The following is a 13,450-nucleotide window of genomic DNA, read 5'->3' on the forward strand; positions in this document are numbered from 1 at the left end:
CCTCATAACGCCATTTTAGTGTACAATACTATAGTTGATAATACAAGTTATTGTACTTGTTATCAAATTAAGTCATAGAATATGTAATGCTGATTGTTAATAAATACTTACAAAAAAAAAATCTTGTGCCACTCCTATCGGAGATAGGAAATCATCAAGGCTATCCTGACCTTGTTTACAGCTGACCTAAAGAGTTCATTAGTGGTGTCCCCAAACGACTCTCTCAAATTCCGCAACCATGACATTCTTCTACGGCCTGGATTCCGTTTTCCTTGTATAATATTTTGAAGTAATGCATATTTATGTCGTCTCATCAGGTTACCCAAATATTCGAGTTTTCTTCGTTTTATCGTTTTCTGGAACTTTTCCTATCCTTTGTGACTCTTTCAACCCAACTTATCTTCAGCAATCGACGGTAGCACCACATCTCGAAACTATCAATATTTTTTATGTTGTTCTGTTTGAGAGTCCAGGCCTCTACGCCGTATAATAGCGTGTTAAATACGTAGCTTCTTAGCATTCTTAAGCGTAGAGGGATGCTTATATCTCTGTTGCAGAAGAATTTTTTCATCTTTATGAAGGTGGCCCTGGCAATTTCAAGACGTCTTTTTATTTCATTGTTTTGGTATTTAACCGCTTCCAAAATGCTAGAAGGCTTATACTTTCTAGTTTATCTAATGTTACTGTTAACTACTGAATTAAAGATATATTTATTTTTAGGCGTTCAAGTTACTACTGGTTATGCAATGCCCTAAATATTTATTGCCCTGTACAGTGGGAATACGGCCGGCTCAATGTTAACTATACCGTCGTATCAAAAAGAAAAATAGCCAAACTTATTGATGAACAAGTAGTTAAAGGTAATATTTTATATAATTTTTAAGGAGTGTTATTCGCCTTCATGAATTTTGGTTTTTCTCGCCATGTGGTAGCAAAAACTGAGTATTATCGACTAGCCACTAGCGGCACTAGCCTATCAATGTAGGATAATAACCAGAAAGATCAGTGTATAGTATTTTTACTACAAAAGCGATATTACGTAGGTCAAAATTTTTGACGTAAGAGAACTGTCAAAACATTAGAATGTGACTTTTCATTATTGCCATGTTTATTATAAACATGGCAATAATGAAAAGTCACATTCTAATGTTTTGACGTAAGAGAACTGTCAAAACATTAGAATGTGACTTTTCATTATTGCCATGTTTATTATAAACATGGCAATAATGAAAAGTCACATTCTAATGTTTTGACAGTTCTCTTACGTCAAAAATTTTGACCTACGTAATATCGCTTTTGTAGTAAAAATACTATATATAAATTTTCTAAGAATTTGTATCTAGGCGAAGAACCAGGATTATCCGCACGCCACTGAACAAAAATAAGGAATGTTAGCAGTTTCTTGGTGCATTATTAAATTAATAAGTTACCTAATATAGATTAATATTATATTAAGATTATAGAATAAGAATTGCTAGAATTATGTTAAGAATCTCCTAAGTGGTTTTTGGATATCATAAGAATTATACCTTTATTGGAGTTTATCTCAATATGTATAAAATATGACATTACTTGTATTTCCCCTGTACTCTTCATTTGAGATTTTTTGAGAACTGTTTTGTACTTCTGTTACAACTAATCGATTTTTTATTTAAAAAAAAGATGTACCATTCCCAGAGTGACCAAGGAGGGGAAGTATAGCTTTCTTATCGTCTACGCACGGAGCGATGGATCCATATTTAATTTGATTTAAATTAATTTATTTTATTAAGTCGCGCAGTCTCTCGTTAGTCTTTTCATTTTATCCTTTCAGTTTTTATTTTATCCATGATACCGTGATAAAAAAAATCTATGCTTAAAAAATTTAAAAATATGTAGATATTTTGCTACATATTTTCATTTTTATTAATTAATTTAAAAAATGATTTTCAATAAATATAAGTTTCCTATAAATGCGTTCGAATTCTTTAAATACTTTTCTAAAATAATGCAAAAAAATATTCCTTAAGTAGTAACGATACTCTATAAATAGTATTGCTTATAAGGCAATGAATATTGGTTAAATTAAATATTTCATTAGTATTAAAGGAAAAGTCAAACAATAAGGAATGCACCTAATTTTTCCCTTGTTGGCAGATTCTAAATTTGAAAAAATATATGGGGAATAATCAGATTTTTTCGACATGCCGTTCCTATTACAGCGAGCATTTCATTGGCTAGCATTAGTAAGGAGTTTATATGGCATCATTGTTACTTTTGACGTGATTGGAAATTGCAACTGACGTCTGTCATAATATTGGAGGTTAAATATAATGTCAAAATATTGTTTTCAAATTCAATTAAAAATCTAACAATTTTAATCAAAATCAAATCGATAAATTAAAGTAACAGGATTTAGTTTGTAGACAGTTTATATTAGTTTATATTTTAACCAACTTCACATTATAAACAAAAATCTTACAAAACCTTCTATGGAACAACATAAGTCAATATAATTTAATGTAAAGTCTAAGTAATTATTATTTTATTATTATTCTTTAAATTTCACTGATTATTTTTCTTAAAATTTGACTTTATTAAATCTTAACTTTCAATTTGCTCGAAAAATCTAATATATGCCGAAAAATGTGTTCAATTTGTTTGCCGTTAAGTTTGTACCAGTGGGTTATGATGTCATTAAATCTATGACGTACTCACTGAATTGTTTGAATTTTACCATATAAATATAATCATATCTAATCCTGTTTTTTAGATTGGGACGACCCAAGACTGTTCACACTCACTGCCTTAAGAAGACGCGGATTTCCTTCAGAAGCCGTTAACAATTTCTGTGCTCAATTGGGAGTTACAGGGTCTCAAAGCACTGTAGATCCGTCCATGTTGGAGGCCTTCGTTAGAGATTACTTAAATAATACAGCGCCGAGGTAAATATACAAAATGGAAGAATTATTCAAAAGGAATTTTCATTCTGAGTACAAACTCACAAGTTTTTGTAAACTGTCTTAACACGTTCTCTGCCTTAACACTTACTTTACTTTATCATATCCTGACATATCATTCACATAATTTCGGCCCAGTATCTACACTCACCGACACGAAAAACGGGCACCCTACAAAATGGGCAATTTTTGATGACTCGTATTTCCTAAACCTGTTGTCCGATTTAAGTGATTTTTTAATATGTTATAGCCTTGTTCTTTATCAATATAGCTGTAATAATATTGTTGCTAGTCAGATAAATTTTCATTGTATACCGGGTATACCAATCAAACTGTGTTTTTTTCTAAAAATTCGGAACACCCTGTGGAATATTCTAGCAATTATAAAATTCTCAAATTAAAACCCAACTATAGCCTCAGGTTTTCTTAACATTTTGCTTTTTGATTTATTCACTTATGTGGGATGATAAAAAAGTTAGGTATTCTTTTTCTCATGATCATCTTTCAGTGCGTCACAGTTTTTCGATTTCTTTCTAACGTATTCAATTGTATATGACAGAAAAAAAGGCACGTCGGTGATTACTTCTAGTTCTGTGATTATTCTAGTTGTCGATAGATGGTGCCATAATTAAAAAAAATAATTTTTTTTATTTAGATAATAATATTACAAATATAATCTGTATAATTTATAAGACTATACAAATCAAAGAAAATACGATTTTATAAATGCAAGAAACACATTTGATTTGTTTTTATTCTAAATTGAAAATAAAATGTGACAACTGTCAGATTTAACTAAAATGTCATGTTAGAATAAATGTCATAAATGTGTATTATCACGGACTTACCCTTTTTCCTATCATTTGTGACGCACTGAAAAATGATCATGAAAAGGACAATACTTTAACAACTAGCCATGTTCTTCATCAATACAGGGTGTTGCTAAATAAGTGCGACAAACTTTAAGGGGTAATTCTATATGAAAAAATAATGACCGTTTGCTTTGTAAATATATGTCCGCAAATGCTTCGTTTCCGAGATACGGGTTGTTGAGTATTTTCTTACAAACTGACGATTTATTTATTGCTCTAAAACCGGTTGAGATATGCAAATGAAATTTGGTATGTTTTAAGAGGTAGCTAGTGTGCATTTTTTGGCGCACAATTAAAAATTTTATATTCACCATTAGCGTGCATACGGGTAACATGACTGGGTAGTATGACCCGTATGCACGCCAATGGTAAATATAAAATTTTTAAAAATGAATAACCATTTTCAATTTCGTTGCAAAACGAAAATACAGCCGAACCATATTCCAGTCCAATCAGAGAGTGCTGCAAGCACCTCTACCGGTTTCGAAACTTATTAGTCTCTCATCAGGAGGCACATATGCTGCTCTCCCTGATCCAACCAAAACAAACCCCAGCGTGCAGTCCCGAATGGCAACGAACGAAATGGCATAGATGCCCTAGCGGCAACTGCTAGCAAAAGACTAAGTTTTCACTCTAATGGCATACAACATATCCCACCAGAATGAAAACAATGGGAACCTTCTCTGGTTACACCTCCGAGGCTTCTACAATTTGCAAGCCATACGGATGCTGAGACTAAGGAAGATGAGGGAATTCTACAATTTACAATTCACGTCACATCTGCTCAGCGCGGTAAAGTTCCAACGAGACTGGTTCCCTTCATACTCCACACAGAGTAAATGTAAATCAAAAATGAATAACCATTTTCAATTTCGTTGCAAAACGAAAATACAGCCGAACCATATTCCAGTCCAATCAGAGAGTGCTGCAAGCACCTCTACCGGTTTCGAAACTTATTAGTCTCTCATCAGGAGGCACATATGCTGCTCTCCCTGATCCAACCAAAACAAACCCCAGCGTGCAGTCCCGAATGGCAACGAACGAAATGGCATAGATGCCCTAGCGGCAACTGCTAGCAAAAGACTAAGTTTTCACTCTAATGGCATACAACATATCATGATTTACATTTACTCTGTGTGGAGTATAAAATTTTTAATTGTACGTCAAAAAATGTGCAAAACTACCTCTTAAAACTTACCAAATTTCATTTGCATACATCAACCGGTTTTAGAGCAATAAATAAATCGTCAATTTGTACGAAAAAATTCAACATCCAGTATCTCGGAAACGAAGCATTTGCGGACATATGTTTATAAGCGGTAGAGCCAAGAGAAGGTTATTGAAATACCACCTACTATTTTACCCAATTTTGGATGTAGTAGTGGAAATTAAATAACAGTTTCCAATATAAAGTGAATATAAAAGTGCATACGGACGATACAAGTGAAAAAATAAACAAAAATTACTAATTAAGTGTGAATTAAGAGTGTATAAACAAAAAACACAAAAAACGGACATAGGAAAGTGAACGAGTTTCAACAGCCAGCTGGTAGACGGGTCACGCTCCACGTCACGGCGACGTTGCCAGACTGTAGTAAAAGTCGCGGAAAAAGGGAAAACTCTAAAAATTAAAATACTTAGCGAAGAAAAATAAAATAAACTACTTAGTTTGAGGACTCAAAGAGGAACCTAGCTTTTGAAGAGTCGATCTGGGCGAAGTTCTTATCGTTGAGATACCAACTAAGATACCGTGAAATAAACAAGAACAAGGCGGAAGATGATAATAAAATAATACAAAGCGAAACAAACAAGAACATGGAGGACAGCGACGACTGTTCGGACGACAGCAAAAGGAAAAGAGATCCGGATGATGCGACTCAAAGATCAAAAAATAGAAAACTCTCACAAATACCATCTAAAACAAATAGTAAAGAACAAAAACTAGATCTATTAATAGAGATGGTGTCGGAGCTCAAAAAGCAGAGTGACAAAACCAGTGAAGATATAAAAATGATAAGAGAAGAAAATAAGATATTGAGACAAGAAAATCAAAAACTAAAAGAAGAAAATAAAGATATAAAAGAGAAGCTAGAGGAAACAAATGATAGAATTGAATGGCTAGAGAGAGAGAAAAGGAAAAACAATATAGTGATGTCAGGAATTGAAATTGAGACAGAAAATAAAACAGAACTTAAACAATTCGTGGAGAACATAATAAAAAACACTCTACAGATAAATATTAATGTAAAAACAGCTCATAAAATAGGAAGAAAAGTATGCTTAATTGAAATAAATAATGATGACGAAAAAGAACAAATCATGAAAAACAAATACAAATTAAAAGAACTGCAGCAGGAAAAGGTATACATAAATCATGACATGACAACAAAGGAGCGTGAGAAGAACAAGCAAATAAGAAAAATGGCAAAAGAAGAAGAATTAAAAGGAAATAAGGTGAAAATTGGATACAATAAAATAACTATAAATGGCGAGATATGGAAACATAAGAGATAAAGAAGGAAATATATTAACTACAGAAAGAGAAATAATGCAAAGATGGAAGCAGTACTTTAAAGAACTAACAGAATGGAAACAATATCAACATGAAAGAGAGGAAGACATGATCGAAAATACAGAGGAAATGCAGCAAATAACAAAAGAGGAAATTGCAGAAGCCATTGACAAATTAAAATTGGGAAAATCTCCAGGCCAAGATGAAATCACAGCTGAAATGTTAAAGTACATGAGTGAAAATTCAAAAGAAAAATTCCGAGAACTACTAAATGAAATAATCACAGCAAAGGAAATACCATCTGATTGGAAAACAGATATAATAGTACCACTGTTTAAGAAAGGAGACGCAAGAAATTGCGAAAATTATAGGGGTATTACATTGACAAGCGTTCCTGCCAAAATATTCAATAGAATAATTGAAAAAAGGCTAAGGGAAAAACTAGAAATAAAACTAGAAGAATCCCAGCATGGCTTCAGAAAAGGAAGGAGTACCCAAGATATGATATTCATATTGAGACAAATAGGAGAAAAACTATTGATGAAAGGCAAAGAGATACACATATGCTTTATTGATCTGAAAAAAGCTTTTGATAGAATAAGAAGGGAAGATATATGGAAATGTTTAAAGAAAAATGGAATAAAAAAGGATATGATAGAAATAATTAAAGCCTTATATAAAAATAATAAAATAAAAATAAAAACTCACAATCAAGAATCTGATGAATTCCAGGCAAAGATAGGACTAAAACAAGGCTGTGTACTAAGTCCATTACTTTTCTCAATGGTACTAGATGACGCAATAAAGCAATGCAAGGAGAAATCTAAAGACATGATATTGGGAAAATGGAAAATGAACAATGTACAAATACAAGAATTACTATTTGCAGATGATATGGTATTGTTAGCTGACACGGAAGAGAAACTGCAACAAATAATAAACACAGATAAAAGTAAAACAATGGTTATGGCAACTACAAAAAAAGTGATAAAAATTAAGGTAGAAGGACAAGTTTTGGAACAAGTAAACAGCTACAACTACTTAGGTACAATTATTGAAGAAGATGGTAAAATAGACAAAGAAATAAACAATAAAATAGGAAAAGCAGGGACAATTTATAATACATTAAGAAATACGTTCTTTGGAAAGAAAGAGGTACTCAAAGAAGTCAAAACACAAGTGTACCAAAAAGTGGTTCGACCATCAATCGTCTATGGGAGAGTCGTCGACGCTAACAAAGAACAACAAAAGAAAAATCAAAGCTACAGAGATGAGATTCTTGAGAAAAATAGAAGGGGTAACACGAAGAGACAAAATAAGAAACGACACAATAACTCAAGCTCTAAAGATAAAACCCATAGAGACAATTATAGGGGAACGACAGTTAGGATGGTTGGGCCACATCCACAGACTAAACGACACAAGAATAACGAAAAAAGTATATGAAGTCAGAGTACAAGGGAAAAATAAAGTAGGTCGTCCAAGAATGAGATGGGAAGAACAAGTTAGACAAGAAGCAGAGAAGAGAGGACTGCAATGGAGTATGGTAAAACAATTGGCTCAAAATAGAACAGCATGGAAAAGAAGTATCAAAGAAGCACCACAAGATTAAAACATATGGACAGAAAAATGGGTCAAATAAGTAATTTATATTTATTAAAATTGTATTGTTAAAATAAAAGTTTTGTATAATTATTAAAATGTATTGAAATGTAGATATTGAACTAGTTGTAAACAGCCCAACACCGAAAGGTACGAATGGGCTTAACTGATTAAATAAAATAAAAAATAAAATGTTTATAAGCAAACGGTCATTATTTTTTCATGTAGAATTACCCCTTAAAGTTTGACGCACTTATTTAGCAACATCCTGTATTGATGAAGAACATGGCTAGTTGTTAAAGTACCTAACTTTTTTATCATCCCACATAAGCGAATGAACCAAAAAGCAGAATGTTAAGAAAACCTGAGGCTATAGTTGGGTTTAAATTTCAGAATTTTATAAATGCTAGAATAATATTCCACAGGGTGTTCCGAACTTTTAGAAAAAACATAGTTTGATTGGTACATTGTCCTGGCGAGCAAAAATATTATCCCAGCGATATTGTTAAAGAACAAGGCTATAACATATTAAAAAAAATCGCTCAAATCGGACAACAGGTTTAGGAAATACTAGCCATAAAAAATGACCCATTTTGTGGGGTGCCCGTATACATATACGGGCACTTATATTGGGGTACTTAACAAACCCTCAAAATTTGAGACCGATCCATTAATTAGTTTAAGTGTTATTTTATTTGTTTATTCCAGAAACCTTTATTTTGCAATAACAAGACAGAAAATAATGAAGATAGGGCAATTCTGCGTATGCCAAATGAAAGTAGAAAACTGATGCCATCAAAATGTACTAAAAAATGATAAAATAAATTATCTAATATAGTGAAAAATCCTAATGCCAAATTTGTGAAATTTTGTAGTTTATAAACATTTAGAATAACTTTAAAAATATTGTCAGTAGAAAAAATCATTTTACATATTAGAGAAGCTGGTATTTTACACGAATTTTTAAAAATGTAGTTCAATTGGTGACTAGTCGTGGTAAGTGAAGGGGGAGCTGGGAGCCGACAAATGCACGAGTTCAAAAACTAAAAAAGGGAAAAAGGGAAAACTACTATCATTTTCTATATCTCGGGATCTACTGAATATATTTTGATCGTTCTTTTTTAATTTGTATGTAATTTTTCTGTAATTACATATATATGCAATTTGTCTAGACATTTATTAATTAATAAACAGTCTAATTTGTTTAAACAATTTTTGAAAAAATAATGTTTTCCCAAAAATCCATGATTTTAATCATACTATCGTTATTAATCATAGAAAAAGTTAAGGTATACTTTAATAAATAAATTATCTTCAATAAATAATTATCATTAATGATACTATGACTGTTTATTAATTAATAAATTTATAAACAAATTGCATATTTGTAATGTACGTAGAAATTACATACACATTAAAAAAACAAAGATCAAAATCCATTGAGTTGATCCGGAGATACAGAAAATTATATTCGTTTGAAATTGCTTTTTCGGTATTTTAACTCGGTGGATTTGTAAGTTCCCCCTAGTATGTAATCGTTTAAACTACATTTTTGAAAAATCGTAGAGGGTGCTGTGAAGGTACAATGTTTGCAAATTTTTTAAGAAAAAATACAAATCCCATTCTTTAAAATGGCATTAAGGCCATGGGTACATAATTCGCAAATATTTTACGGCTATCCCTACCAGACTTTTTCTGTCTTTACACAGCAAATTACGTGTAGTAAAATTCACACTGGTATGGATATGTAAACATTATTAGAATGTCATTCTACTTGAAAATGTCATCATTAACTTAAAGAGATGGCTTTTGAATGTTCTTGGATAACTGTTATTTGTATAATTATTACAAATTAATATTTCAGTTAATAAATGTGATAATTTTTTCACCAACTATGTATTCAGTGATTGTAATAATTTATATGTACAACAAAAACTAATACTCAATCGAGAAAAGAGAAAAAGTGTTAAAGTGATTTTTTTAATAATATATTGTTACTATGGAACGCTTACAATTTTGAACATCTTTAACAACAAAATACTTGGATCACAGAATATCGTCGCCTCAAAGCAACAGTAGGATATGTAAAAAATGACTTTTGGGATAACCATTTCAAATGATTGGAAATAAACCCTTCTGTTGAGTGTAACACTAAGATAAATAAAAAGTGGAATACTTTTTTCACAATATTACATATCCTTGTGTAGCTTAATTCTCTTTAACTCATATGATATAATGTAACACTAAGACAACATATATATCCTACTGTTGTATTTTGTCGTTTACTAATTTTGGTCACAAAATATTAATGCAACACTAAGTTATCTTACGCACATCCTAGTGTTAATGTAGTTATTGCCGAATTGCGAATATTTGTCTTTGTTTATATTAAACGGCTTGCCCCCACAATATTTATTATCTTCAGAAATCTTACCACAGTTCTACTATTACATTCATATTAAAAGTTGTATTGTGAGAATAAAAATGAATAATTCAGCATCAGCTAATTTAAGTTATAAAAAATCTAAAATATCTAGTAGAAGTACGGTGACCATATGTACTTATTTAAGTAGGACAGTACTTATTTTTAAATATTGTCCTAATGTACTTTAAAACCTTTCTAAGGACAAGCGAATGTACTTATTTTTTCTAAAAAATTAATATTTTTATCTTTTACTACTTTTAAACAAATTTATTTGTATATTTTTCTTTTTGTATACATATATGGTTTCCATTATTTCCATTCTTTTGTTGACTCTTCTCATGACTTCGTTGTTTGTTACAGGCTCGGTCCATGCTATCTTCACCCACAGTTCAAATGCTTCCAACTTTTTAGTAGTCGACGCGTTAATTGACCATGCTTCTATCCCGTAAAGCAGAGTCGAGAAAATATAACACCTTGCCAGCCTAACTCTCAAGTCTTAATTATTTCAGTTCTCTTGCACAAACTACCTTTCTTATTTTATTGAAGTTGGTTCTTGTCTTCTCTATTCGAACTTTGATTTCTTTGGAGTAAGTAATCGTTTGTGTGATTAATTATTGTGCCAAGATAGTTATAGTCTTCAACTTGTTCTAAAGTTTTACCTTTAATTGTCAGGCTTTCATCATTATTTTGGGTTTTTGATATCCTTATAAATTTAGTTTTCTTGATATTTACTGATAATCTATATTGTTCTCCACACTCAACTATCTTGTTCATTAGATTTTGGAGGTCTTGGAGGTTGTCCGCTATTATGATAGTGTCGTCCGCATATCTAATGTTGTTAATTGGCGTTCCATTTAGGTACCTTTATTCCTGCTGTTTCTCCCTCAAGAACTTTTTTCATAATTTCTTCAGAGTATGCATTTAATAGTAGTAGTGACAATACACACCCCTGTCGCACTCCTCTTTTAATTCCGAACTCTTCTGATGTGTGTTCGTTAATGCGTATGTGTGCCTGCTGTGTATAATATAGATTTGTTGTAATTCAAAGGTCATTGTATTGTAATTGTTTTGCTTTGAGGATGTCCATTAGCTCTTTGTGGCAGACTTTATCGGAAGGCTTGTTGTAATCTATGAAACAGACGTACATATTATCCTGGTTCACATCCAAGCATCTCTGGATTAGTAGTGTAAATATAAAGTGGGTTTCTTCAATATCCATATCAAGTGTTTGGTAAATGCGTTTATGAATGATCTTTAAAAACATTTTAAGTGTGTGAGACATCAGGCGTATGGTGCGGTGGTCGTACACAAAACTTCACTGCACAAGTGAAACATTTTTACACAAAATGTGTAACCTACTTAAAAAACTGGAGTACAAATTTTTATTTTCATACACATGTCTCATGTGGAGAACAACATGATACAAAATCTTGTAAAAAAACCTAGAAACAATCCGGCTAAGGCATATGCAAACAAGATCACCCTGCTAACTATAAGGGCTGTGTTATCTACATGAAACTAGTAGAAAACAGAAATATGCCAAAAAGAGGAAACCAACAGCCCCAAAGAAAAAACATTTAACAACCCTCATGTAAGTAATGAAACAAATCTGCTAAACACTACTCTACAAAATCATTACAGAACATACGCAAATGTGACAGCACATCAAATCAACAACGACCAAGAACCTAAAACTAACATAGAACTACAACTAATAACATTCCTTAACGAGTTCAAAAACATGTTCTCACAACTCATGAGTCAAAATAGTGATATTAAACTTACTCACACAAGTCATTAACCGAAGGAATTGTTAATGTTAAACATACTTAGAATTGCCACATGAGCAAAGTTACTTCGCCAAAGTTGACCGAAGTCCGAAGTACCCTCTCTACACACTCGTTCTACTTCTCGAGGAAGTGCGATACCGACAAAGAGCGGTGCGATACCGACAAAGATCCCTTTGACCAGACCGACAGCGACAGAGAATGGAAGTAGAACGAAGTGAGGCAAAGTTACACAAGGTTGCCGTCTACACTCTCGTACTTGTTGAACCTCGATCGACTTCGGCGAGAGTGTGGAGCTCGCATAAGAAGTGAAATAACATGGAACGATGTTTGTTATTCTCTCGAAGCTTTTAATAAATTGTAAATCAATGCAACCATGTTAAACGAAGATCAACTCTTTGACGAACTGGGAATTTTGAAAGACATTGCTACAAGTGAAAAAATTTGCTGAGTGGAACAGAGAAGAAGAAATAGTCGGGATCGATGGCTTAAAGTTTTTAAGTGTGTAGATCAATTCAAACTGAAAAACTTACAAATATTATGCGAATTTATTTTTTGTCTTCCGGGTGCTAGTGCGGCTATCGAGCGTTTATTTTCTGTAATAAATAATTATTATTGGACGTCGGAAAAGTCACAAATGTCCATATCACTCTCAAGGCAGCGATGCTGGTGTACGCAAATTTTGATGAGACTTTTATGAAATGTTTCATTTACTTCAGTCGAAGCCGGACCTTCTTAAATTAATTTTAAGTTCAGAAAAATATGAATGATGCAAAACACCGGAAGAAGATGAGGCTATTCCAGGTCCCTCATCTAAAAACTCTTAATTATTACAGGCTTGTAACTTTTTCAAAGTTAATGTAATGTGTTATGTTTAGTTTAATTGATATAATTTTTTATGTTTAGCTACATAGTTTATTTATTTTTAATGCCAAAAAGCTATATTTGTCCAATAACAAGATACATTTTGCGTTTTTAATTCATTTTTGTTTTTTGTACTTTTTTTTCTTTAAAAAGATATGGTCACCGTAAGTAGAAGTCAATATTTAGTATATTGTATTGAAAAGGAAAGAACAAGAATACTTAAAAAATGACCAATTTATGTTCCATCTGAATTGGCCACCATTGCTAAGTTAGCTAAAAAGAAAGGTAAGCCATATAAAGTTACTGAGATGTCAACTGAAGAATTTTTTGATTGAAAAAAAATAGCCAAACACATCAAATGGAGTTTTAATCAACGACATCAAATGGATTAAAATCAAGAAAGGCGAACCTGGAAAAATTTTCTATAAGACTTCATTCAAACAGGAAGT

At 32.0% G+C, this 13,450-nt stretch overlaps 1 protein-coding gene across 1 annotated transcript in view; it reads left to right on the forward strand.

Annotated features, from left to right (window-relative positions):
* The window catches only part of LOC126891946 (probable glutamine--tRNA ligase), an 81,389-nt gene that overhangs the window by 47,559 nt on the left and 20,380 nt on the right, over positions 1–13,450 (forward strand). Inside the window, exons 8-9 of the mRNA XM_050661291.1 lie at positions 721–860; positions 2,753–2,924. Coding sequence (XP_050517248.1) covers positions 721–860; positions 2,753–2,924 — 312 coding nt within the window. The remainder of the gene's footprint in view (positions 1–720; positions 861–2,752; positions 2,925–13,450) is intronic.

This window comes from Diabrotica virgifera, chromosome 9 (genome assembly GCF_917563875.1).
Source record: "Diabrotica virgifera virgifera chromosome 9, PGI_DIABVI_V3a".
In the NCBI taxonomy this organism is placed as follows: Eukaryota; Metazoa; Arthropoda; class Insecta; order Coleoptera; family Chrysomelidae; genus Diabrotica; species Diabrotica virgifera.